The sequence below is a fragment of the Fusarium phalaenopsidis genome (genome assembly GCF_050370095.1).
Source record: "Fusarium phalaenopsidis strain FUZ10S chromosome Unknown contig_32284, whole genome shotgun sequence".
Lineage (NCBI taxonomy): Eukaryota > Fungi > Ascomycota > Sordariomycetes > Hypocreales > Nectriaceae > Fusarium > Fusarium phalaenopsidis.
Genome location: NW_028145414.1, coordinates 449,738 through 477,736, shown reverse-complemented (window position 1 = coordinate 477,736; position 27,999 = coordinate 449,738). Strand labels below are relative to the sequence as shown.

Sequence of the window (27,999 nt, the reverse complement as noted above, 5' to 3'; positions counted from 1 at the left end):
AGTAAGGATAAAGAAGAATCTTGAGTGAAAACTTTGGACAACAGTGGCTTTTGAAGCGATCGAGGCTGTACTACAGTCTGCGACTTTGGTCAGAATATCATGACCGGATAGCGACACCATGAGCTTTTAGGGTCATAAAACCACGCACACGGCGGAATTTGACTGCTAGTCAAATGCCTCACGTTGGATCAGTCTTGTCGGTTATGCGGTGTTCGTTCCCAATCAGCTGCAGTGCGCACGGGGGCCCATCAATTTCGTATATGCAGTTGGTTTTCGGTGGGGCTCTGGCTTCATACTCATCATCAGCTGAAAGACATTGGCATCCGTATCAAGAATGCCGCGCTGGAAGCTGTTTTGGGTGTTGACGGACCTCGGAAGATTCAAGCCCTGCTCAGCACGGCAAGTATTCCAGCAGTGGACCAACATAAGTCATACCTGAGGGTTGCCCGCATTAAAATTCACTTCGCTACTGTGCCACAGTTATCATAATTCTAGACTCTATCCTTGGCTTGTCATGGTTCCGTCAAATCTATGGTTTATCTACGAGGCAGAGGATTACGACATGATCCCGTTCGCCCAAGTATCCAAGCAGATACCAAACTCCTAACACTTATCCTTTCTAACAATCACATTCCAGTTGGTATGGTGAAAAGCCTGCCCAGAGATCATGTTCCACTTTCCTGGCACAGGTGGTCCTCTATCGGGGATGTAACATTTCTTGACAATAAACGCAGCACCGTCTGCAATGCTCCCAAAGCTGTTCAGCGTCTTTGGCTTAGCGTTCTAGATCCCGATCATGGTCAGCTATCAAAACAACCTCGGCCAAGCAACTGTCGAGCGTAAACACTTACATCATTGCACCACCAAATGGCAGAGTTGAAAGAACAGCTAACTCGACCGCAATTGCCGGGCCCGGGTCCATTTCGCGGCTTCCGTTTGACACTGCGGAGATAGTAGATGCCTTGACTGATGAAGGTGGTTCGGCACTTTGGCCATCGGCCACCGCAGCGATAGGCAGCATCGCTAAAATCGGTCCGAGCGAGGAGCCTGAAGCCAGCGTCTCGCTCGTTGATTTCGCCAGCATCGGCAGTGCTATTTCCGACGTACTCTTCATCCCAGTCGGGATTCAACTGGAGCAGTTCATTATGCACTTCCTCGATCGTCCCGTTCAATACCGTCGTAGGCCCTCCGGGTGTCACTTCAACCTCCCATTCCGGCACTACCACTCCGTACCCTTCGATAGGAGCTTCAAGCCTATCGGCCTATTTCGCATGCTGTTAGCGCCGTTCTCAAGGAGAGGACTTGGTCGAGAGACCTATGTTGGAAAAGAGGGCTGCTAATAAGAAGACGGCGTAGGAAAGTTTCATGGCGCTGGCAAGGCTTCAGCCGGTATGAGACGAAGAAGTCAGCATTAGAGAGTAAAGCGACAAAGGGATGCCCAGCCAGATAAAGAATTTGATGCTGATGTGAGCCGATCCAGACAGCGGTCATGGCTGGAATATCCGAGGCCTCAGCACCCACTGCGTTACAAGGCATATTCGACTCCACGGCATGATGCTGTTGAGTGTATTGGTGGGTGCCCTCGTATCCAGAAGTGCCTCTAGTTCATGCAGTTGGTTCTTAATCAGGTCTCTCTATCAGGTCATTTACCCATATTGGCTGTTGGTCCCAAGAAGGAAGGACCACAGTTTACAGGGGTAGTAGACAGCACCGGGGCTTCCCGAGCCAACAGAGACCGCCCATAGGCTTGATCTCGGGATGACGGTCAAGCACCCCCTTCGAAAAAGGACACATGCGGTGTTCTCTAGCAGTTGCTATAGCACTTTAGATCATGATGGTAAGCTCACATGCATGCATGGGGGCTGCTTCATAACCAGCTCCATGCGAGCCAGTTAGAACAGTGTGTCGGCTATGTGCACCGATCACTCATGTCTCACATCAATAGCGGGCCGGGGGGGCACGGGAGGTCTTTGTCCTCCGACCAGACTGTGGTCTAGACCCGGGTGTGCATGCCCCTGTTACCTAACGGGGCCTGGCAACCGAGCCAAGTTGGTGATACGAGCATCCTTTCCGGTATAGAAGAGCTTGGCAGGATTTTCAGATCGTGTCGGCGGACATTGAATGGGGATCATGGGTAGCATATCCACCGCTCTTGTCACCGAGAGACTCAACCGACGACCTGACTCTTAGCTAATGTGAGAGTTACAGTTCTGCCAACTAAATTGAACCTTGCAATCATCAGACCGCTAAAGTGGCCCCGTTGTATGGCAGTAATTACCAAGGGTCTAAGGGTCTCGTGACCAGGGGCCGGCGAGTCTCACAGGGGGACCAGAAGGCCGACGGAGCCCAACAGTATCTGCTGATGTGATTACATTTTTACGTGAACAGATACCTCTTGAACAGCCCACCAGTTGTGCATAAGTGTCGGTTCAAGCTTCCCACCGAAAACCTCGGCCTTTTAGGCATCATACCAGCTTCAACCACCAACACGGCGAGGAAGCCTCCATCGGCTTACACAACTGACACCGCCACCAGTGGTACACAAGGCAATGGGATTATTTGATTTAATCCTCTCGCTACTTCCGAGCGTGCCATTTCTGCCGCCAGCACCTCCAGCTAATACTGGCAAGGCTAGAAAGGAGCCGAATCGCCCCTTGAACCGATTTCTGGGAGCAGAGAACCATCAACATGGTTCGGTTGTCAATGGGTCTCCATCGTGCCAGAAAGAAGCCAGAAAGTGAATGAATGAATCGCCTTCTGTTTGCTTGCAAGGCTGCCCCTCAACCGAGGCTCGGCCAGGGGCGGGCTACGCGCGTAGGTAAAACATGACTTTTGCAAGACTGGTACATAACTAACATGGCCGGGAGACCGAAATAGGCCCTTAGCTATATGGGGGCACTGCTGCCGCAATCACAACAGTATGCTGCATAGAAGCGTACTTGAGGGCGGAGGATAGCTATGTCTGATGCGAAACGGTACTGGTCTAGGTTATGCGTCATCCAGCCATAGATCTAGCTCACTTAGGCTACCACTTCTCACACATTTGCCCATCTCAGTGTCGTGATTAAGACAATGCACTATTGGCTTCGCAGTGCCCTGCTAGCTAACGTGTGACCCGGGAAGTCCGTGCACCCCCATCTCCGCACACGTGAATGTCTCAATTGCATCACCACAACATCATGTAATATAGCTCTCACGGGCGCAATTTTGCTTCAATCAATATCAAATTTTCAATATGACTTCTCAAAGCACCGATAGGGAGGTAACTCTTTCTATGGCCATCAAGGATGCGAAAAGCATCGGAATTCGCGGCTCGGCGCGCAAGCACGGCCTAGGGCCCTCGACATTGAAAGACCGGATCGAAGGAGCCACCGATATTCACACCGCTAAGGAAAAGACTCAAAAGTTGAGTCTTTTGCAAGAGAAGGATATCACCAAATGGATACTTCAAAGAGAGGCTTTTCATATGCCTGCCAATAAGTCTGAGATACGAGCTTTTGCCTCGGCCATAGCGAAGGAGGGCGGCGATGATAAACCCGTCGGCAAGCATTGGGTTAACCGCTTTTTTACTCGCCACGAGGAGGTCAAAATGAAGCCATCTTGACTTATTAATGCCGCTCGCAAGAAGGCTGTCACAGAAGAAGGACTTAGGGAGTATTGGCGCGGCCTTGGCGACCTTTTTGACGACTATGACATCGAGGAGGATCGTCTATATAATATCGACGAGACTGGTGTCAAAGAAGGGGAAACCTAAGCCGGGAAAGTAGCCGGAACATCATTGACGATAACGGCAGAAGCCATGGAGAGCGATTTAACTGCTTGGATCACGATTCTCGAGTGTGGGAGCGCTGATGGTCGCCGCCTGACGCCGTGCGTTGTCTTTACGGGTCATAACCTTCAAGGACAGTGGTTTCCTAAGGAGATTCCGGACTGGAAGTATGACTGTAGCCCTTCCGGCTGGTCAACTGCAGATATCTTCCTCAAGTGGTTCGAACTCGTCTTTCTTCCTGAGACAAAGCCAAAAAAGCCAGCCCAGTGGCGTATCTTGGTCCTTGATCAACATAAGACACATATAACAGGAGACCTTATGAAGACAGCTTGGAAGAATAAGGTCTGGCTTAATTGGCTCCCGTCACACTCTTCACACCTTACGCAGCCGCTTGACGTTGCGGTTTTTGGACCATTGAAGGTCTTTTATCATAAGGAGACTCGTGGGTGGGCCGTCTACAGTATCACATCGCCACACCAAAAACAACTCTTCGTATCAGCTTATAAAAGGGCTTTAATGAAAGCTATGACTGAGAAGAATATCCGAGCTGGTTTTCGGGCTTCTAGAATATATCCTCTTGACGTAACGAAGGCTCTTACCGGCGTCAAGAAACTAAAAGTCTCCAAAGCACAAAAGGCGGGGCCCTCAACACCAAAGAACCAGATCGACGATGCCCCCGGGCTATGGAATATGCCTCATTGCGGCCGCGATATTAAACGACAAGTTGAACAGCTTAATCTGGGCGAAAATAAGTCGACTCGAGGCATAAGGAGGGTCCTTAAAAAGGCACAAGACTGCGCAGATCGTGATAATTACGAAATTATCTATCTGAGGCAAGAGGTCGCTCTCCTGAAGGCGAAAGCAGCGGCTGAGAAGCCTTCAGGAAGAAAACCCGTCCAGTTTGACCCCAATAAGGCGTTCCCTCAGATCCATAAAATAATAGATGCTCGTGATGAGGCTAAAAATCAGGTTAAGAAAAGGAAGGTAACTAACACACGCAAACCGGCGAGAAAAAAGCGCAAAAAGAGCTAGATTGCTGATAATGATTTCTTTAGTTAATTTGCTATTTAATTAATAATTTGAAGTTTTATTGGCCGAGGAATCAATAACTGTCACTGACCACTTCTTCCGACCGTGAGGGCATCACGATGTGCGGAGATGGGGGGTGCACGGACTTCCCGGGTCACACGTTAATTCATCCGCCTCCATATTCCGACTCCGAGGTACATGCCAGAACAAGACCTCGACATCAAGCTCATTCAAGTTTTTGATCAATCCATCCAACTGCTTGAAAAGCTCCCAGTTCTTCACCAGCGTTCCCTTGCATGCTCGATAGCCGTTGTTCTCCCACTTAAACACCCGCTTAGTTACCCCCTAATTTCTTCGACCTCGCCCTCAAACACATAGGGACTTTCTTATGCAGTAGCCTCGATAATGCTTATTTTGCCGACCATTCCCGCTAGAAGGAGCTCCGGGTACATACGTCAAGTACGCAGCGAGTCTCACTACCGGCCTCTAACTCACTAGCTACTAAGTAGATGCAAGTCATCGCCGGCCTTATTATCCTTAGTGAAGCACTTGCCGAGTATATCTTTAGGCCGACCTCAGCGGAACGCTTATGATCTCATTCATGGCGAATCGAAGTCTCCATCAAATCAAGACCTGCTTGTGGAAGCGTCTTTCTTCATCAAGGCTCATACCAACAATGGATTACTACCGTCTTCTGGCTCAGTTAACCCATCAAGGACTGGGCTTCAACTATAACAAAGAACACATTATCAACACATCATACCATCATATCCCAATGCTAACACAGTGGCCTTTTTTTTTTTTTTTTTTTCGTTTTTTTTGTTTTTTTCTGTCTTTCTGCTGCCTACAGAAAAAGACTCGTATACCAGAGGCATTGACGGTTATTATAGTGACTCGGCGCAAAGGAACACGCGGGACTTGGTGATAACCTCACTTAGGCCCCGCCCGCCCAAAGCCGACCCCATGCATCCTCGCACACCTCAGTCTGAAGCTTCTTGACAAAGTCGTCCACGGCAATCGGCTCCTCGCCCTCCAACGTCAGCACACCATCCCTGACACCGCGCCAGCCTTCGACAGGAAGTTTGAGGTGGTCGTGCCCAATGCCGTAGAAGTACCGGCCCTTGAACGTCCCCTCGCCGCGCTGGATGGCCTCGTACTCGGCCTGGCACTCCTCGCAAATCATGCCCGTCGTGAACGTCACGTAGAAGTATGCCGAACGGCCACCCCACCACCGGAACGTGCGCGGCGGGTGGCAGAAGCCTCCGCAGCTGTACAGCGCCTCGTCGGGGTTCAGCAGGTCTCCCTCGTCTTCGGGCGGGTCGCCCATCTCGCTGTCATCGCTGTCCGTGTCTGCGCCTGCGTCATCCACAGCCTCCTGCTTATCCTCGCTGTCCACCTGTTTCTTTGCACTGCCTCCATCGATGGCCTGCTCGCGGACTTCTTCTTCATCATCATCGTCACCTTTGCTCAGCTGGGAGAAAAGCCCAGAGCCGACAATCCGGGCGTATCGACGGAGCTTCTCGTCGTTTCTCAGTGCCCGGCTCAGAATTGCCAGTGCCTGGGCAAGCACCCAGAGATACGGGCCGTCGTTCCACCCGACCGAGTCACTCAGGCCTGCGAAGCTGTCGTCCAGCAAGGACTGCAGTACCTCTTGGAACTTGGCCACTGGCCCCATGACCATGTACATGTACGCCAGACCTACGCGTTGCTGACTGGTGTAGAACGCAGAGGTTCGGGGGACATCCAGGGAAAAGGGCCGCTGCATGAGGACAGCGAGGGAGCCAAGTCGCTCCGCCTTGTAGATGGGATCGCGGGATTTGCGGAAGAGCTCTACCTGAACGTTCATCATCGTGTCCACGGCCCTCTCGATTACCCAGGTTGCGTTGACGGCCGTGATCGGGAACATGAAGCCTGTGGCGTGGCTGTCAAACACCTCGTCCAGTGTCTTGAGAGCCTTCTCGGGATCCCGACAGACCTCAAGGTAGATGAGAGCAAGGTCCACGCGGAGAGGCGTGCCAGCGTCGAGGTTGTCCAGGAAGCCAGTCACTTCCTCGTAGAATTTGACCATGAACTCCTGTTCGCCCGTCTCGCAAGCGATATCACAGAAGACGGAATGTCTCTCTTCGCCCTCGTCGGCGTAATTTGAGGCCAGCCAGGTGATTCTCTCCAAAAGACTCCAGCTCTTCAGAACCTGGATATACTCGGTCTTGTCTCTCTTCCTGTCGAGCACCTTCAGCTCGCCAACAAGGTCCTCAGCAGGAGTGATGCCGTCAGGATCGGCAGATTTGGCGTTGGCATAGGATTTGAGGGCCGGACCTAGATAGCCCAATTTTTTCTGGGCCTTGGCGCAGGTTGTATAAACGATGCGTTTGAGGTGCGGAGGGACCTCGTTCGCCGGTAGTTCAGCGACCGCGGTGTCCATGACATCGTAGGCTTCCTTCTTCTTCTTCTGATACAACAGGATGTCAGAGAGAACACAAGAGGCTCTGTACCACTCATGATCCCTGGGCTTGCAGAGCTCTAGAGCGGTTCTGCATATCTTCTCAGCCGGCTTGAGGTAATCCTCCTCAACAAGAACCTCTGACACGGCACGGCGGGCACCTGCATCGGGCTTGATCTCATCTCCGAAGAGGTTCAGAATACCCAGGCTGGCTGCCGTTTCATCAAAGTCATCTTCCTCTTTAGCTTTCTCCTTGTTGTCGTCGTCGTCATGGTCTTTGCTATCCTCGAACTGGTCAGGAAAGTTGATATAGGCCTGTTCCATGAGTAGTTTGCCTAGACCGGTCTAGTTGTGAATCATCAGCATAGTCTTTTTGTTATTACACCGCCATAGCCTAGGAAAGACATGCTCTTACCGCGTTTAAGACACCCCTCAGGCGTTCCCACGCCTGAATAGCATCATGTGAACTTTGTGCCTGGTACAGTTCGCGTAAATATCCCTTGGCCAGGCCGAGGCGACTGGTCGGAGGGTCCTGACCAACACGCTGCCACCATTCGACCGCGAATTCACTGAGCGCCGCTTTGATGTCTGGCTTCTCGAGAAGCTTTGCCCAATCGCGTATTCTGCTGTCGGTCTTTATGGTCGATCCCTTGCCATACACCATGCCAGCCCTGCCCAGCATCTCGGAGAGCCCGGTTTTGTTAGACAGTGCCTCGGCGAACGCTTCTAGAACCTCAATCTGCTCCTCAGGAGTGTGCTGATCGATCTGGATGTCAATCCAGTGGTCGAGGAGATGCAAGGCACAATATTTCTGAAGGCCCTCGCTCACATCCGTTCGAGAAGGCTGGGCAAGCTTTGTGCTGGTCAGAAGAATCCTGCGGTGCGCCTCCGAGGGGCCCCATCGGAAAGGAGAAGATCCGTGGGAACTGTTGGTGAAGTAATGCCTCATGGAGCGTTCCTGAAACTTCACCGGAAGGGGTCCATCCTCATAAATGTCGTCGTCGTCGTCATCGTCGTCGTCATCGTCGTCCTTCTTCAAGTCCTGTACAGTGGCCCTGCTGGCTTGGTGCTTTGCTCGCAGTTCAGCGTCATAGCCGGGGTCTCCGATTCTGAGGAACTTGGAGAAGAACTCGGGAATCTCCTCAAGATCAAATTCGTCATCTTGTGACAGACACTTCACCAGGGACTGAACCTCAGTGAGGGTCAAGCCTCGCTTGGCGAAAGCGATCCAGTGGAGCAGGGAGGCGGCGATCTGTTGATGGTTGACCGGCATTCGGCGCTGACACTCTGCGAGGAGAGTCTCATAGATACCGTGAAGATCCTCGGGTTTCTTCTGCTCGAGTGCTCTAAGGACCGCGCCCTCGCGGCCTAGATTATTAAGACGGACGAGCAGATGCTCTGCGTAGAGCATGTCTAGTGAAATCTGTCAGTATCCTCAAATAGAGGCAAACGAGAAGAATGCTCACTTGGAGACGCCTCTTCCACCTTGACAGCGACCCTCTGCTGGACGTAACGACTGAATCTTCTCAAATGGTTGAGAGAGTTGATCTGATGCCAGATCAGAGACATGAGGTCTTGACGCTGCTTCTCCTTGGTTGCTTCTATCCGGATCAGCTTGGTATCTTCAGGGAGATCATTCAGGCGCTCAGGTCTGGAGGTAACCACCAGCGAGATCCTGAGCTTTTCGTCCACAATGAACTTGGACAAGAACTCCTTGAAGCTAGCCCAGTCGCGCAGCTCATCCAGTCCATCGAATACGATAAAGAGGTGAAACTTGGAGTCTTGCTCAAAGACGGCCCCAAGCAGATACTTGACAATGTCTTGCCAAAGCCTGGCGTTGAGGTCGATGTCATCTCTTGCAATCTGAGCGTTCAGCTTCTCGCAAGCAGCATTGTTAGTCTCTGCAATTTGATTCACCAAGGTGATTATGCCGCAGAGAAACCAGGCGAAGCTATTTTCCTGCTCGCGGAAGTAGAAGTGGGCGACGCAGGTGTGCCCTGTGTCATCCTCCCTAGCCCTCTGCTTAAGCATGTCGTGCACCGACGCGGCCAAATGACTCTTCCCGGTGCCAGGTTGCGCGGTAATGGCGAGGATCGGGCGTGTCCCGTCCTTCATATTCAGCCACTCTTCCCACTCGGGTTCTGAAAACACCCAGCTGCAAGAATCTGGGAGAAGCGTCTCCTTCAAGACCTGGTACTCGTGGTCGTCTTTGCCGATCACGGGCATGGCGTGCCGAATGCCATTAGCGGACGGCGGTTTGTTCGCCTGCGGCTTCTCCAGCTGCTTCTCATTCTTCTGCCCGCCAAATAGCTTGAGCAATTTTGCAACGTCGTCTTTGATGCTCTCTGTATTCTCGTGAATGGTGTCGAGAGCATGTCCGACCTCCTCCAGCATTTCAGCATGAGACCGTTGGTTCTCCTCAAGCTGGGCGGTCATCTTGAGCGTCTCCTCGGTGTTGCCGAGAATAGCAAACTCGGTGGCTTGCCGGAGATGCTCTAGCCTCTTGTTCATGTCGGATCTGGCTCCCCCAAGCTCTCCATCGTCGCCCTTGAACAGGTTGGAGATCCACTTCTTGAAGCGGCCGAGCTCAATGTACTTGTGCGCGAAGCCACACATGGTGAGGATTGAGGTGAAGACCTCCATCAGGCAGTTCTGATAGGCCTTGTATTTGGGAAGTCTGGTCTCCAGGATGGTGATACGAGTGAGGAAGCTGTTCATGTCGTCGAAGAAGACGATGACGATGTCGTAGTCGGCCGACACGGACCGGCAGGCCTGGAGCAGGTAAGTCAGAGCCGTTCCGATGGCCGCCGCCGGTGGGAATGCTGGCGAAGCCGCGGATATGATTTGATTGGCGCCCTGCTCCACAAGATCCAGGTTGGAGGCGAAGAGAGTCCTCAAGCGGTCGACTTTGCCCTTGTCGTGCCTGAACTTGTGGAAATTGTTCATCTGGTCCGTGCCAAAGTCGAGCATGCCCTGGACATTGTCGAATTTGCGCTGCAGGTCGAACCCAACGATGCCTTTGTAGCTCTTGAGCGCTTCCTTCCACAGGTCTGCGACATCGCGATTGTCATTCTTCAGTTGCTCCTCCAACTCCTTCTTGCGGAGATCAGGCTCGGCAGCCATCGTGCAGGAGGGGCGACGAGAAGGTTGTGAACAGTGACAAGGAAGGAACAGAGAGTATGGTTCTACCATGGGAAATGCGGATAGATATATATGTGCCACCTGCAAGGGTCATCGCCGTCGAAGCCCCTGGACACAGCATGCGCTATTTTCGAAGCTATCCGCAGTTTGGGGGCCGAAAATTGTAGGGCGGACAGCTATTTGTCACGGCCATGACATACGCCAGGCGGGGAAACCCGGCAAAATGACCTGACTAAGCAAATAAGACCGAGGGAACCGAACTTCGCTCCCGCCGGTCCTAGGACCGAGTATTGGAAATATCGGTCCTACCCTAGACCGAACCTCGATAACATCGGTCCTAAGAATAACCTAAAGTATATAATATATACTTATTAGCACTTTCTTATATACTAGCTACCTTAGCTATTAATATAACTTAGTTATACTTAATACCTTTAAGTATATTACTAGATATAACTTATAACTTATTACTTAGACTATGCCTAGCACTCTCTACTAATATAAACCTAATATAATTAATTTATCTCTTAAGAAATATATAATTATTATATATTAATAGCTCTTATTTAATAATATATTATATACTCTAAGTAATATTATTATTAATATATATATATAGCGAGCCGGACAGCAAGCGAACTAGATAAAAAATCCCTTAACCTATACCTTCTCTATTTAATCCATTAATTCTCAACCACCCAGCATATCACAGTCTAATAAAGAGCCTAAAATCCTTCTTGCACTTTAAGCCCATTAAAATACCCCAAAATTAAGTCTCAGAGGCGCCGCAAAGCTCTACCAAGTCAAGCATTCAACACTCTTTAACCGATATAATAGCATCCAAGCCCGAGTCAATACTATTCCTAATTCACGCCGACTATCTGATCTAAAGGAATAGATCCTTATTCACTTTATTCTCGACCTAGATTCGCGAGGATTTCCCCCCCGGCTTCATGGTGTAAAGGAAATAGCTAATTAATTGCTTGCCGACCGCGATACACCACTAGTTAGCACGCATTAGGCTTTAAACTTCGTTAGGCGACACCTAGACCTTAAGACACGTTTCTTTTAGAAATATAACTACTAGAGAGCTAAGTATAAAGATCTAGCTATTATCCGCAAGTGGTTTATACTTATAGCAAATATAATCACGAAGTATAGCATCTAATTAGATAATATCTATAATATTAATAAGACTAGCTTTATAATAGGTATAATTCAAAGCAGAATAGTCATCATAGGCATAAATAGGCATAGAAAGCTAAAATCAGTATAGCCTAGAAACCAGGAATGGATTACGGTTATTTAAGCGATTAATGCGGATAGCTAAGCGATCTCGCTATTTATCATCAGTGCAAGCCAATATCACCTCGCTAACTAATACCAGGATAATAACCTCCCGGGCGATTAAGCTATCACAATAACTTAAAATAGCTAGACTAATAACGAGATTAATCTCAAGTAGCTTAAGCACTTTGATTAGTACATAGCTAAGCAAACAAATAGTTGCTATTATCTTCTAATCCTTAATAGCTATAAAAGTCACTACTTAATTAAATTTAAGAGATATTACGAGGAGAATAAGATTATCTAGCTTTATATACTACCTTATTTATCTTATCTACTTTAGCCCCTTAATATTAGGTGCTTTAGCATACTTAAAAATACTTATAGCTAAGAAATAAAGCATTTAATTAAATGCTCTATAACCTATGTTTTAAAGACTAAGTTCTTCTTAGCCTTTTATACTATATTTTAGGCCATTATAATAAAAAAGAATATTAAGTTAGCCTTTAGAGAGGCCAAGCTTATTCCTTTTAACCCAGAAAGTATAGTCTCGAAGCTTAATATATAACTATAGACTCTAATACCTACCAAGGAGGAGGCTAAATTATTAACCCCTTAGGTTTTAAAGACCCCAAAGACTATACTTAAGGCTTAATCTTAGTTAAATTACCTTAAGAGGCAAGTAAAGAGGCATAAAAGTAGCTCCCTAGAGTTAATTCTAGAAGCTATATAGTCTTCTTCTAAGAGAACAAAGATAGTTATATATAAGGTTACCTTACTTAAGGCTAGGGTCAAAGAACTTAAATAAGCAAATAAGATATTAAGCTAGCGCCAGAGGGCAAAAAAGACTAAATTATAAAAAAGAAGGGTAATAATAGTAAAGGAAGGAAGGCAAGTAATTAATTAGATAGATATTAATGCATAGGTAGTAGCTAAATCATCGAGAAGTAGTAATTAAGGAAGGTCAGCACGACTAAGTGTTTAGCGTTATAGTATCTATAATAAGCCTGGCTATAATACAAGGACCTATTAGGTAGTAATTAAGATATCTAGGGAAAAATATAGCGAGTAGTTTTAATTAATTAAATAATATATAGTATTTTTATAATAATTTCTATCTTAGAGGTTAAGAAAAGTATCTGGTTTGCTTGCTGTCTAGCTTGCTATATATATATATTATAATACTTAATATTAGATCTCTTTTTACCCCTTATAATAAGCTACTTATTACCCCTTAATAAGGATAGCCCGCGACTAAACTAAAGGAACTTAATATCCTAATAAATATAAATAATAATAGCAAAAAATATATTATCCTAGCCTTATATAAGGATAAGATCTATAAGCTTAGAAATAAGTATAACTACCTAAGTACCTAGTATAATAACCTCCTAGATAGTATATATAATAATACTAAGATTACTTAGAAATAATTAATTAATATAAAGGTATTTATAAATAATATATAAGAATATTTTTATTAAGCTATAAAATAATAATAGTAATAATATTAATAAATAATTAATAAATAATAAAATTAAATTAATTAACTTATTATACTTTAAGCTTAGTAAAATAACCTAGTATAATAATAGGTTTATAATCTTAATAACTTAATATTTAAGTATATCGCCGCTAATATTACCTATAAAGATATTAATAAGATTATTAAACCTAAGGACTTAGAGCTATTTAATAGGCAGGTTACTTATATTAAGATATTTCTTATATCTCTTAAAATATATTAATAATACTTTCTTACTAAGATAGCTAATACTAAAAGCAAGGTCTTATATATTAGTAAATACCTTATAGGTAATATACTTACTTAATTTAAACTTAAGCTATATAACTTTCTTAGAAATAAACCTATTAAGAAAATATAATTCTTTTTCACTAAGTATAAAAACTTTAAAGATATAATTAAATATAACTTTAAAATTATTAATAAAAAATAATAAATTATATAAAAACTTAAGAACTTATAATAAATAAAGGCTACCTTAACTTATATAGCTAAGTTAATATAAATTACCTTATTTCTTAATTAAGAAATAAATACCCTTTAGATAACTTTTTATAAAAGACTTAAGGATAAAATTAAAGATAAATTCTATAAAATAAAAAAACCTAATAATCTCTAGGATTATATTAATATAACTATTAAGATTAATAATTAATAATTTAAATAATATATAAAGAAGTTTAATAAAGGATAAATTTAAGGTAATAAAAATAATATTAATTAATCTTAAAGGCGAGAATAAACTAAGAGTAATACCTCTTATAAAACCTACGCGGGACTTATAAAACTTAGAGTAGCTTAAAAAAATAATAAGGATATTAAATATTATTATTACTATAAGAAGGGCTATAAGGCTAATAAATACTAAAAGAAGCAGTGAGATATAAAAAAAGGGCGCTATTAATTAAAGCTATAATAGCCCCTCCTAGAAGGTAAGAAATAAATAAGATCTACCTAGGCTAATATTAAACCTTAGATAGCTATCTATACTATTAAGATACTTAGAATAGCTTAATAAGAATAAAATAAAACTAGCATTTAACTAAATAAGCTAGATATATTATATAGCTAAGTATACCTCTTAAAAAAATAAGTAAAAGGTAATTATATAATTAATAATATTATAAAGAAATAACTCTATAAATTAATTAAACCTTAAAAAACTAATTACTTATATATTATAAAATATATAAAATAAAAATTACTCCTAGAGCCTAATAAGGGAAGGTAATAACTAGATAATATAATACTATAGCATATTATTACTATAACTAGATATATTAAACCTAAAACTAAAAAACCTATAATATCTCCTTTAATATAATAACCCTTAAATAAATAAGCTAATTTTTAAGAGGCCGTTATAAAAGGATTTAACTATAAGAAATAAATTATAAGATATAAAAAAAAAATAACTTTTAGTACTTATTATAATCTACCAAAGGGACTACTAATAAAATAACCCCACGCGGTATAATTATATCTTATACCCTTAATATTAAATTAAGGTATTATAAGAATATAATAAAATCTATAAATAATAAAAAATAAACTAATATAATAAACTATTATATAATAATTAAATTATTAAAATAAGTAATAATAATATTAATTAAACTAAGTTTAAGTATAAGGCTTAAAAACTATAGAGAGAACTATGCTAAGAGCGCTCTAAGAAGCCCTAGAAGAGTAATAAAAAATTATAAGAGGAGAAAGACTACCCCTAACTATATAATAAAAATAATAATAAGTATTAAAATAGCCTAAGAGAAAGGTATATCTAGACTATATAAGAATATATAAAAATAATAAATAAGTAAGAAATCTATATTTAAGCTTACTATTAAGAATTAGCTAAAAACCCTTAATATTTAAAAGTACCTTTTAATCTATAAGATAATATAAAGATATACCTAATATATTAGGAGTATATTAATATCTCTTAGATATTATACTAATACTATTAGTATAAAACCTACTAAGAGGAAAAATAAAAATAAAATTACTTCCTTATCTTATTATTATATTAATTAAATAATAAGCCCTATCTATAATATAAAATAAAAGAGTATAAGATAATATATTAATATAAATCTATTAGTATTATAAATACATGATATTTTTTAAAACTCTATTATACTACTTAAGAAAAAAAATAAAATAAATTACTTATAAAATTAAGGACTAAAAAGCGAAAAAAAAAAAAAATATCTAAAAAAAAAAAAAAATAAAAAAAAAAAAAAAAAAAAAAAGTTGTTGAATTTAAAAAATATAAATATAAAATAAAAAAAATATAATATTAATAAAAAAAATATAAAAAAAAAAAAAACACACCACAAAAAAAAAAAAAAAAAAAATACCTTTAAAAAAAAATATAAAAAAAAAAAAAAAAAAAAAAAAAAGAATAATAAAAAAAAAAAAAAAAAAATTTTATTTAGCTATTTTGGGGTGGGGTGGGTTTTTAAAAACTTTTTTAAAATTGGATTTAAAAGAAAAAAAATAAAAAGGAAAATACTTGTCTGGGAGACAAGCTTATCATGCACGTTAATAAAAATAATTAGCTAAAAAATAAAAAAACCCTAAGAGCTAAATAAAAATAATAATACTAGGATTAGCTGCATAGCTAAGATAATATATATAACTATAATACTTATATAAATAGTAAATATAAATTTAATTATACTAGCTATGCTTTAATAATACTAAAAAACTAAATACCCTATCCAATATAAGGCAATAAGTAAATAAACAAAGGAATATATTACCCTAGAAGGCCCTTTACTCTACTATTAGAGTATATAGGCGATAATGCCTAGAATTAAAAATATAAATTAAAGGAGAATAATTAAATACTTTAATAAATAGCAAAGTAAAGTAAAACTATTTTAACCTAATAATAATAAATAGACTTAAGCTACTATAGAGGTATAAATAAATACCTTACTTAGTTATTAACCTAAAAAGAACCCCTTTTAATTATAATAATAATATTATTAATAATAAGATTAATTACCTTAAAGTTTTTATTAAAAGAAAGAACTAAGAGGTATTATTTAATATTATATTAAATAAATAATATAATCTTATACTTAGGTACTTATAATTATAATAATTTAATTTATATTTTAACTAGAAGACTAGCTAAGTATTTTCTTTTAATAATAAGATACCTTTTATAATAAATAATAACTTAAAATATAATATAAGATCTTAAACTTCTATTAAAAGAACTAAAGAAGTTAGGCAAAGGTAAATATAAGATACCTCTTTACTTATAAGGATAAGATATAAATATTAAAAAAGATAAAAATAATAATAATAAAAGATAATTATATAAGTTATATAATAGTTTTATAAACTTAAGAAGGATCTAGCTCTATAGAAAAAACTATAAGATAACTTAGAAGAAGAAAAGTAACTTAAGAATATCTTATAGTAATATCACATTTATAAGAAACTCTTCGCGGAAGAACTTAAAATAGGCCTACCTAAGTATATATACTATAACTTAGAAATTAAGTTTATTAATAAAAAGTAACCTAGCTTTAATAAACTCTACTTACTTAATAAAGCATAGCTATTAGTATTAAAGGGATATATTAAAGATATAATATAAAAAGGATATATTAAGGAAAGTAAGTTATTTATTAAATACCTTATTATATTTATTTTAAAGAAGAATAAAAAGCTCTAACTTTATATTAACTTTAAAATACTTAATATTATTATAATTAAGGATTATATACTATTACCTCTTATTAGTGAGTTAAAGGATTAGCTTTTTAGCATAAAGTATTTTATAATACTTAACCTCAAAGGAGCCTATAACCTTATTTAGATTAAAAAAAGATATAAATAAAAAACCGCTTTTTATACTAAGTATAGACTATTTAAGTACCTTATTATACCCTTTAGACTTACTAATATACCTATAGTATTTTAATAAATAATTAATAATATATTATAAGAATATCTAAATATATTTATTATATATTACCTAGATAATATTCTTATCTTCTTTAAAATAAAAAAAAATATATAAAATATATCTATAAGGTATTATAAATACTATAAGACGCTAAGTTATTAATAAAACCTAAGAAAAGTAAATTCTATACCTTAGAAGTAGAATTCTTTAAATATATTATCTCTTATAATAAGATATATATAAACCCTAAGAAGGTCTTAGTAGTAAAAGATTAAAAAAAACTAACTAATATTAAGGAAGTATAAGCCTTCCTTAGATTTATTAATTATTATTATAAATTCCTTAAAGCTTTTAGATAAATAGCTATATTATTAATAAAACTTATAAAGAAAAATAAAACCTTTATATTTAGGGATTAAGCTAAGGACGCCTTTAATAAAATTAAAAAACTTATCTTAAGTAAACTAATACTTAAGATATTTAACTTATCTTAACTAATTAAACTTAAAACTAATACCTTAGACTTTGCCCTAAGTGCTTAAATTAAATAATAAGATAATAAAAGACGCCTATACTTAATTATATTTTACTCTTATAAGTTATATAAAGTAAAACTAAATTACCCTATCTATAATAAAGAATTCCTTATAATTATTAATGCCTTTAAAGAATTTAGGTATTACCTCTTAGGAAGCTAATACTAGATTAAAGTATATATAGACTATAAGAATATTACCTACTTTATAAAAATATAAGAACTTAGCGGATAATAACTCTAATATGCTAAATACTTCTTAGAATTTAATTATATTATTATTTATATTAAAGGAATAAAAAATAATAGAGCTAATATTATTAATTAATGCCTTAACCTAGATATAAAAAGAACTAAGATAAAGAAATAACTTTTATAATTTATATAAGAAAGATACCTTATATAATAAATTATTATAATAACTTATATAATAAAATAAGATAATTTATTACTTATAGAAATCCTAGAATATAATAAATACCTCTTAGATAATAAGAAAATAAATAAATAATAAGTATTATAAAAATTATAATATAACCTTATATATAAAATATATAAATACCTATTATATAAATATTAAAGAATTAATAAAACCTTAAAATAAGTTAAGATAATATTTACTTTTCTTAATATAAAAAAATTATTTTAATTATTACTAATTAATATAACCTTTGCGTAAAAACTAAGATATAATACTATAAACTATATAAGAGATTATAATTACTCCTAGTTATATAATAACTATAAGACTTAATTACTATAGATTTTATTATTAAACTACCCTTATTAAAAAAACTAGCTATTAAAAACTTTTATAATAGTATTCTTATTATTATAAATAGACTTATAAAATTTTCTTATTTTATACCTTATAGAGAATTAATAATAGCTAAAGAATTTACTTACCTTTTTATTCCTATATTACTAAAATACTTAGATTATTACTTAAAATTATTACTAATTAAGGACTATTATTTACCTTAAAATTTTAATAAAGCCTTATAAGATACTTAGGAATTAATTATAAACTCTTTATTATATACTATAAAGAGATAAATAAATAAATAAAATATATAAATTAAATATTAAAATAATACCTTTAATACTATATTAATTATAAATAAACTAACTAAGTTAAAAAGCTATTAGCTATATAGCTAGCCTATAATATAACTATAAATAAGAGTATAAAAATTATATTAGCTTATATTAATTTTAAATTTATATTAGATATATATTAATAAATATAAAATATTATTATTAACCTTAAAGTAATTCTTATTAGTAATTAGCTATAAAACCTATATAAAGAAATATATATAAAACTTAAATTTATTAAAAATAAAATAATAAGTTATATTAATAAAAAATAAATTAAGAGATTAATCTTCTTAAAAGGAAATAATATATATATATAGCAAGCTAGATAATAAGCAAACTAGATACTTTTTTTAACCTTTAAGATAGAAATTATTATAAAAATATAATAAATTATTTAATTAATTAAAACTACTTAACATACATAATAAGCGAGCGCCACAGACAAGCAAGCGCCGCACTTTTCCCTCCTATACCTAACTTTTCATTTAATTAATTAATTATTAACCACTAAATATATTAGACCCAAATACTAAGGCTAGAACGCTTCTTACCCTTTAAGCCCTTTAAAATAACTTAAAACTAAGCATCCGAAGCGCTGCAGGGATATATAAGATTAATGAGCGGCGGCTACATCGCCGCTAGCAGGGCATTTAATCCCGACGCGATACTATCCCAAATTCACGCCGACTATCTGATCTAGAGGAACAGATTATAGTTCAATTCATTCTCGACCTAGATGCGCGAGGTTTTCCCCCGCGACTATATGCTATTAAAGTAATAGCTAATTAACTGCTTGCTAACCGCGATGCGCCACCTATCGGCAAGCGCTAGGCTTCTAACTTTATTAGGCGATAAGAAAAGCTAAAGACGCGTTTTTTTTATAAATATAACTATTAGAGGGCTAAGTGCGAAGATCTAGAGGAAATCTAGAAGTGGTTTTAGCTCGTGGCGAATATAATCGCGAAGTATAGCATCTAATTAGATAATATCTAAAACTTTAATAAGACTAGCTTCCTTATGGGTATAATTATAAGCGGAATGGTTATTATTAGCGCAGAAAGGCGTGGTCGACTAAAATTAATATAGCCTGGAAGCCGGGAATGGATTATAGTGATTTAGGCGATCAATGCGGAGGGCCAAGCGATTTAGCCATTTATCATAGGTGCGGGCTAATATTACCTCGCCAACTGGTATAGAGAAAGTAACCTCCCGGGCGATTGGACTATTATAACCTCCTAAAATAGCTAGACTGATAATGAGACTGGTCTTGAGTGGCTAAAGCACTTTGACTAGTATATAATTAAGCGATTAAATAGTCGCTATTATCTTCTAGTCCTCGATGGCTATGAAAGTTACTACTCCGTCGACTTCGAGAGATATTACGAGGAGAATAAGATTATTATACTTTATATGCCACCTTATTTATCTTATCTACTTTAGCCTCTTGACATTAGGTATTTTAGCCTACTTAAAAAGGCTTATAGTCGAGAAATAGAGTATCTGATTAGATGCTCTATTACCCACGTTTCTAAGACTGAGTTCTTCCCGGCCTTTTATGCCGCTTATTAAGCTACTATAATAGAATAAAATATTAGGTCTGCTTTTAGAGGGGCTAGACTTATCCCTCTTAACCCGGAAAGTATGGTCTTAAAGCTTAATGTGTAGCTATGGACTTTAACGCCGGTTGAGGAGGAGGCCGGGCCCTTAACCCCTTGGGCTTTAAAGACCCTAAGGATAGTGCTTAAGGCTGAATCTTAGTCTAAATACCTTAAAAGACGAATTAGAAGATATTAAAGTAGCTCCCTAGAGTTAATTCTTAAGGCATTAAAGTATCTTTCTAAGGGAATAAAGGCAGTTATATATAAGATGATATTATTAAGGGCTAAGGTATAGGATCTTTGATAGGCAAATGAGATACTAAGCCGGCGCCGGAGGGTAAAAAGAACCCGGCTATAGAAGAGAGGGGTAATAATGGTAGAGGAAGGAAGGTAAGTAATTAATTAGATAGATATTAATGCGTAGGTAGTAGCTAAATCGTCGAGAAGTGGTGGTTAAGGAAGGTCGGCGCGACTAGGAGTTTGGCACTGTAGAGTATGCGGTAAGCCTAGTTATAATGCTAGAACGTATTAAGTAGTGATTAAGACCTCCGGGGAAGAGTATAGCGAGTAGTTTTAATTAATTAATTAATTTATTATGTTTTTATTATAATCTTACTAAAGAGGGTTAAGAAAAGTACGGCGCTTGCTTGTCTGCGGCGCTTGCTTATTATATATATTACTATATTCTTCCCTAGATATCTTAATTACTACTTAATATATTCTTATATTATAACTAAGCTTATTATAAATACTATAATACTAAACCCCTAGTTATACTAACTTCTCTTAATTACTATTCCTTAATAATTCTACTACTATATATATATCTATATTTATCTAATTAATTACTTACCTTTTTTTTTTTATTATTATTACCTCTTTTTTTTATAATTAAGTCCTTTTTACCCTTTAGCGCTAGCTTAGTATCTTATTTACCTATTTAAGTTCTTTAACCCTAGCCTTAAGTAAGGCAACCTTATATATAACTATTTTTATTCCCTTAGAAAAAGACTATATAACTTCTAAAATTAACTCTAAGGAGCTACTTTTATGCCTTATAACTTATCTCTCGAGGTAATCTAACTAAGATTAAGCCTTAAGCATAGTCTTTAAGGTCTTTAAAACCTAAGGGGTTAATAGTTTAATTACCTCCTTAGCTAGTATTAAAGTCTATAGCTATATATTAAGCTTTAAGATAATACTTTTTAAATTAAGAGAAATAAGCCTAGCCCCTTTAAAGGCTAATTTAATATTCTTTTTTATTATAATAGCCTAAAATATAATATAAAAGACTAAAAAAAACTTAGTCTTTAAAATATAAATTATAAAATATTTAATTAAATACTTTATTTCTTAGCTAATATATATAATAAGCTTATATCCTAGATAAGTATATATCTTAAAAATCTTTACCTTTTATATTAGAAATTACTATAAAAATACTATAAACTATTTAATTAATTAAAACTACTTATTATACTTTTCCCTAGATATCTTAATTACTACTTAATAGGTTCTTATATTATAACTAGGCTTACCGCAGATATTATAATACCAAACCCCTAGTCGCGCTAACCTCCCTTAATTACTACTCCGCGACGATTTAGCTATTACCTGCGCATTAATATCTATTTAATTAATTACCTGCCTTCTTTCCTCTATTATTATTACCCCTCTTTTCTATAATCTAGTCCTTTTTGCCCTTTAGCGCCGGCTTAGTATCTTATTTACCTATTTAAGATCTTTAACCCTAGCCTTAAGTAAGGCAACCTTATATATAATTATTTTTATTCCCTTAAAAGAAGACTATATAGCTTCTAGAATTAACTCTAGGGAGCTACTTTTATGCCTTTTAACTTATATCTCAAGGTATTCTAACTAAGATTAAGCCTTAAGCATAGTCTTTAAGGTCTTTAAGACCTAAGGGGTTAAGGGTTTAGCTACCTCCTCGGTAGTGCTAGGGTCGGACCGGAGCTTATGCAGCTAAGGTGAACTGGTTGATTGAATATCTAAGACTAAGGAAGGGAGAGAAAAGGAAAAGAACTAGCTGTGGCCTCGCTGCGGGTTTTGTGCAGGGCTCGCAGCGGGGCTACGGAGAAGGATTTCTCCGGTCTTGGTTTTTCCAGGGGGGAAACAACCTTCCTCACGGGTTCGCCCGTAACAGTATCCCCCCCCTCTGGCTCTGTGTGCGTCTTCATAGCGTACTCGCAGCCAGTGCTCTGCCACTTGTGTTCCGTTTTCCACGTACCCTATTAGTGCTTATGCGATCGCGCTCGGACCAACGCGATTGAGTCGCTTAGGATATGGCCCGGGCCGTGTTGAAGAGGTCCACTTCCCCCTTGTACTCTCCACGAGCTCGCAACGTGCTCCTCGCGCCCCAGTCCTCGCATACTCCTGACCTTCCCATATCCCTTTGTTCAACAACGACAATAGAAATAACGATAGGAAGAAAACACGCCCAAAACGGCATAATAATAGTGAATCACTGCGCCGGCTGTGGCCTGTGCGCTAGGGCATAAAGAGTCCTCTTCGCACTCGTTCGAGCTTCCTCTTTTTCCTCCTCCTTCAACCCTTCCACTTCGTGAGTGGCCCCGGCTGCGGATCAACGTTCTGCCCGCCCCTTCCCTGAGACTCTTTCGCTAACCCGCTGCTAGGTTGTTGGTGAATCTCGCGCACTGCGCTCTCTCTCGCCTTGCTCTTCTCCCTACACGCCGTGTACGCCATGTGAGTATGCCTTTGCGCGCCGCTTTGTCTCAGCTAACCCGCGTAGGCCTTGGTGCCAACTGTGCCTGGAGCGCGCGGTCGCCTACCGCCCTTCTGGTGGTACTGGCTTACATCCCACCAAGCCCGTGAAGTCTTGCGCCGTTCGTCGTGGCGGTAGGTCTTTGCGTAGTCGTTGCTTATTCCCAGCTAACTTGTGAGTAGCTCAGTCCATCAAGTGCCGTCATTGTGAGCGCAACGGCAAACCATGCGAGTCTGTGAGTACCATCCTTTTTCCACTGTGTCTTCACAGCTGACTTTCTACGAACTCATAGCTCCCTCGCAAGTACTGGGAGGTCCTTTCCGCTTTCTTCCCCCTCCAGAGCCAGGATTGGGCTGACGATGCCACCTACCTGGCCGACGCTGTAAGTTCCCACTGACTTCGTTGCGATGGCTTTGCTGACTCTCTGCTAGGCGGTGGTTGAAGCTCTCAGCAATGGCCGCCGTGCCCTGCGCCAACTTCGTCGTGGCACTCCTGCCGACCGCGCCCGCTCCGCCGCCCAGGCCGCCGCTGCTGCCGAGTCGCGTATCGCTGACGACTTCGCTGCGCGGTCACATGCCCTCGCCATTGAGAGTCTGAAGGTTCAGACTGACATTGCCAACTCCCTCCGCGTCATCGCCAGAGAGTACCTCGCCGCTGGTAATTCGAGCACGCAGCTGCCTCGCCGCGTGGGCTCTGCCACCCTCGCCCCTGGTATCGACGATGTTGAGAATGAGGTTTCCGAGGACGACACCGACGATAGTGGAGATGATGCCGCTGCGGATGCTGATGGGGATGGTGGCGGGTCCGCTGCGAAATCTGGACAAAAGCGCAAGGCTTCCACCCCGCGCAAGGCCAAGGCCAAGAAGACCAAGGCGTCTAAGCCTTGAGGGGTCGATAATGGTTTTCTGCTCTGTCGCTGCTGGGTTGCTGCTGGTTTATTTAGATGGCTGCCTCACGGCCATAGTGCTCCACATTTTTTTTGTGTGGCACAAAATTGATTTCGGCTTGAGCCCTCCCGCTCGCCCCATACTTGCTCTCTGCTCCCTCTCTGTGACCCTATAGTGACCTCGCTTGTCTATTCTTTGCTTCACCCTTGTGTGTGGTCCCATCGTGTGAACCTTGAGTCACAAATTTGCGTGACTTTTTCTTTCCGTTAGCAAGGGAGGGTCTTATCTGCGGGCCCGCCGTGACCTAGTCACGTAGTCGCTGATGGGGCCATCATTATCCTGTATAGGACCGTATGCTTCCTCGAACTGTTCGAGCGCTGCCGTCTCTTGTAATTCTGATACTGGCTCCCAAGTTGGTTGTTCATAACCCTTCCATCGTACGAGGGCTTGGCGTGTTCGCCCGCGACCTCGCTGCTGCCAACGCGCGCACAGGATTTCTTCAACCTCCCATTCGTCTTCTCCGTCCACCTCAATCGCTGGTGGCTGGAAGTCATCGTTTTGTTGACCGGGCCGGGGGTCTCGCCGCGCCCTCCTTACGAGGTCGACGTGAAATCGCGGGAAGACTCTTCCTGGCACGTTTAGCTGCACTACGTACGGGCTTATCACTCGTGTGACTGTGTATTTGAGGTGCAGCCAATCGAGCTTTTTGCAGGGTCTTCTCGTTCTGATATTCACGAGGTTTAGCCACACCTTGTCTCCCACTTCATAACGTTCGGCAGGCCTTCGCCGCTGGTTAGCAGCGTCCTCTTGGCGTTGCTGTGCGGCTGCTGCGTTGGCTTGTATGAACTCGGTGACCTCCCAAAGTCTCTCCACGAAAGCTTTTGCGTCGGCTTCGTCGTGACTCCGCGGCGTGAACGCATCTACCTCGTCGATTGGGAAGGGGTGTACGTGGTATCCGTGCTCGACGAAGAAAGGGCTCATGCCAGTCGCAGCGTGGTCGCGATTATTTATCGCTAACTGCGCTGCGGGTAAGAGCTCGCCCCAATCATCTTGACTGAAACTAATGTATGCTCGTAGGTAGCCTTGTACATCTTGGTTGGTTCGCTCGGGCCCACCGTCTGTCTGAGGATGGTAGGCTGTGCTGAGGCGCTGCTTGATCCCCGTGAGCCGGCAGAGGGCTCGCCAGAAAGCACCTGTCCAGTTGGACCCTCTGTCACTCACGATTGACTTCGGCATTCCGTGGAAGCGATAATGGCAGCTGAGAAATCGCCGCGCACACGCTGCGGCATCCATGCTATCCATGGCCTCGAGCGTCACTGCTCGGGTTAGACGGTCCTTGATCACCCACAAGTACTTCGCCCCTGAGGGTCCTGTGGGCGGGAGGTCTACCATAAAGTCCATAGAGAGGTCGCTGCGGAGTTGCTGGGGTATTGGCAGCGACCTAAGTAGTCCTTGCTTCAGCTGCCGCCAGATTGTGCTCCTCCCGCATACGTCGCAGTTAGCCGTAAAGCTACGGATGAGCTGCGAGCTCCCTGGCCAGAAGAAGCGTCTTCGCACTAGAGCTATGGTGCCGTCTCGTCCTGGGTGACCGGCTGTGAACGCGTCGTGCTCTGCCTGGACGATGCGAGTTCGCAGGGCATCCTTCTCTTGTTCGCTGCGTTCGTCCGTCCCGTCTCCTCCCGGGATCCAGAGCTTATCGCGATACGTTAATCTTCCGGCGTGGTCAATTCCACATTCGGCGATTTGAACTTTTAGCTTAAGGGAAGGGTGGAAGCTGCGATCTCGTCGCTGGACCGCTGCGAGGGCTTCCTTGTAGATCTTATCCTCTGGTAATGTGGTTTGCCATAGGTGTTCTAGCTCTGGGTGTTCCGGGAAGACCGCTCGGGCTGGCAGTGTCCCCTCAGCGACTTCGCTAGGGTCTTCCTCACCTTTTGCCACTCTGGGTAGTGCAGAGGTGGGTATCAGCTGTAGGTAACGCCCTTGCTCCCTTTCGTCTTCAGCTCCTTGCGGGATGTCTTGTTCGCGGCGACTTAGCGCGTCAGGCGCCACGGCTTGGCTGCCAGGTCGATACTCCAGGCTAAAGTTGAACTCGGCTATCTCGCCGGCCCATCTGCTTTGCCTCTCCGTGAGCATCCTCTTAGTCATGAAGTAACGTAAGTTCTTATGGTCTGTGAGGATGGTGAAGTGACCGCAGCTTCGTAGCTCCGACCTCCAGGCTTCTAAGCAGCGTATAATAGCTAACATCTCCTTGTCGTGAATGGGGTAGTTGTACTCCGCAGGATCATGTCGCCGCGAGAAGAACGCGACTGGCCTGAGTCTTCCCTGCGAGTCTGATTGCGCGAGCACGCCTCCACTGGCGTTACCCGAAGAGTCAGTCTCCAGGTAGGTCTTCCGGAGAGGGTCAAATTCCGCTAACACGGGGGCATTCACAAAGCGATCCTTTAGCTCCTGGAACGCTGCTTCCTCGCTGGGACCCCACAGGAAGGGTACTCCCTTTTGCAAAGCCTTGTTAAGGGCCTTGCGATCTTTGAGAAGTCGGGGATAAAGACTCGGTAGTAGTTAGCGAACCCCACGAAGCTTTGTACTCCCTTCACCGTAGAGGGCGCTGCCCATTCTCGGATAGCTCGCTGCTTCTCTGGATCGCAGGCTACCCCTTCTCCTGCCCTAACGATAAAGCCGAGATATTTCACTTCTTGGACTGCAAACTCGCACTTCTTGGGGTCTAGGTGTAACCCGGCTTTCTCTAGGGCCTTGAGAACTAGCTGGACCTTCGCCATGTGCTCTTTGCGAGTTCCGTCTGTGTAGATCAGGACGTCATCCACGTATGCCGTGACAAACTGGTCTAGGTATTCTTGAAGGGCGCTGTTGATGTACCGCTGGAACGTAGCGGGGGCGCCGGTAAGTCCAAACGGGGTCACTAGCCACTCGTATGACCCAAATCTGGTGCGGAAGGCCGTCTTGGCCTCGTGCCCTCTTTTAATCCTGATCTTGTGGAAAGCGGCTACTACGTCAAGCTTCGTGAACCACTTAGCTCCGGCTAAGATCCTCAAGGTCTCCGTGATCAGGGGGAGTGGGTAGCGATCTCGCCGCGTGATCGCATTGAGGGCGCGGTAGTCACAGCAGAAACGGACTCCTCCTCCGGGTTTCTTAACTAGCAACACAGGGGCCGCTGCGGACGAGCTGCTAGCTCGTATGAACCCCTTGTCTAATAGGTCATTGAGTATTTTCCTCAGGACCATGAGTTCCTCTCTTGACATTGAGTATAGGGGTCCCCAAGGTAAGGTCGGCTCGTTGCCATGCTGGTCTCGTACCAGGTTGATTTCGTGATCGTAGCCTGGTCGCTGGGGGGGCAGTTGCGAGGCCTCTGCGGGTGAGAAGAGGCGCGGGTAGGCTTGTAGGATCTCTTGGGGAATCAGCTCGGCCAAGTTGACAGGTTCATCCTTGTTGTCGAGCTTCTTCAACGCCTTGGCTATATCTGCTAGGCTGACTGACATAACAGAGCTAGCCACGTCTTCCTGACGGCCTCTCCGCTTCCTCGCTCGTCGGCAGATGCCGGCGAAGGTGGCGGCCGACACCAGACGGGCGCTCCTAATTGACTGTACAGCTTCGGGTTCTTTTTCTGAAGCAAGGCGTATCGAGATCCCAGCGGCCCCGTGCCAGATTCGCCGCTGGGCCGCAAAGTATGTAACGTCTTCGGCTTCCATCCATGGTTTGCCGAGGTATACATCCCCGTCGAGGCCGTCCACCGCGTATGCATACACGGGACGTTCATGCCCCTGGATCTCGATCATGAATGCAACGACTCCTCTGGCCGTTGCCAACTGGTTATCTGCGATAAAGCTGCGGAATCGCCGCTGTTTCTTTTCAACGTACGGTAGGTTGAGCTCACGGGCAAGGGAAGAGTTGATCAGCGCGAATGCATTGCAACCGTTATCTAGGAGCGCTTGGCACTTGCGAGTGCCAATTCGCAGGTCTATCAATGCGGACTCGCTAAGCATACTCTGCTTCCTTTTTTC

At 41.5% G+C, this 27,999-nt stretch overlaps 3 protein-coding genes across 3 annotated transcripts; 1 reads left to right on the top strand and 2 right to left on the bottom strand.

The window, feature by feature from the left end:
• Window positions 1–5,732: 5,732 nt before the first annotated feature.
• Window positions 5,733–10,361, bottom strand: LRP88_02105 (uncharacterized protein; the record flags this gene model as incomplete). The annotated part of the gene is made up of 3 exons (XM_083238776.1): window positions 5,733–7,583; window positions 7,654–8,651; window positions 8,705–10,361. The coding sequence occupies 3 exons, from the start codon at window positions 10,359–10,361 to the stop codon at window positions 5,733–5,735; spliced, it is 4,506 nt and encodes a 1,501-aa protein (XP_083105371.1).
• Window positions 10,362–23,045: 12,684 nt separating this feature from the next.
• Window positions 23,046–23,983, top strand: LRP88_02104 (uncharacterized protein; the record flags this gene model as incomplete). The annotated part of the gene is made up of 5 exons (XM_083238775.1): window positions 23,046–23,068; window positions 23,124–23,230; window positions 23,279–23,331; window positions 23,389–23,478; window positions 23,528–23,983. The coding sequence occupies 5 exons, from the start codon at window positions 23,046–23,048 to the stop codon at window positions 23,981–23,983; spliced, it is 729 nt and encodes a 242-aa protein (XP_083105370.1).
• Window positions 23,984–24,265: 282 nt separating this feature from the next.
• Window positions 24,266–27,981, bottom strand: LRP88_02103 (uncharacterized protein; the record flags this gene model as incomplete). Its single annotated transcript, XM_083238774.1, has 2 exons — window positions 24,266–26,500; window positions 26,569–27,981. The coding sequence occupies 2 exons, from the start codon at window positions 27,979–27,981 to the stop codon at window positions 24,266–24,268; spliced, it is 3,648 nt and encodes a 1,215-aa protein (XP_083105369.1).
• Window positions 27,982–27,999: the final 18 nt, after the last annotated feature.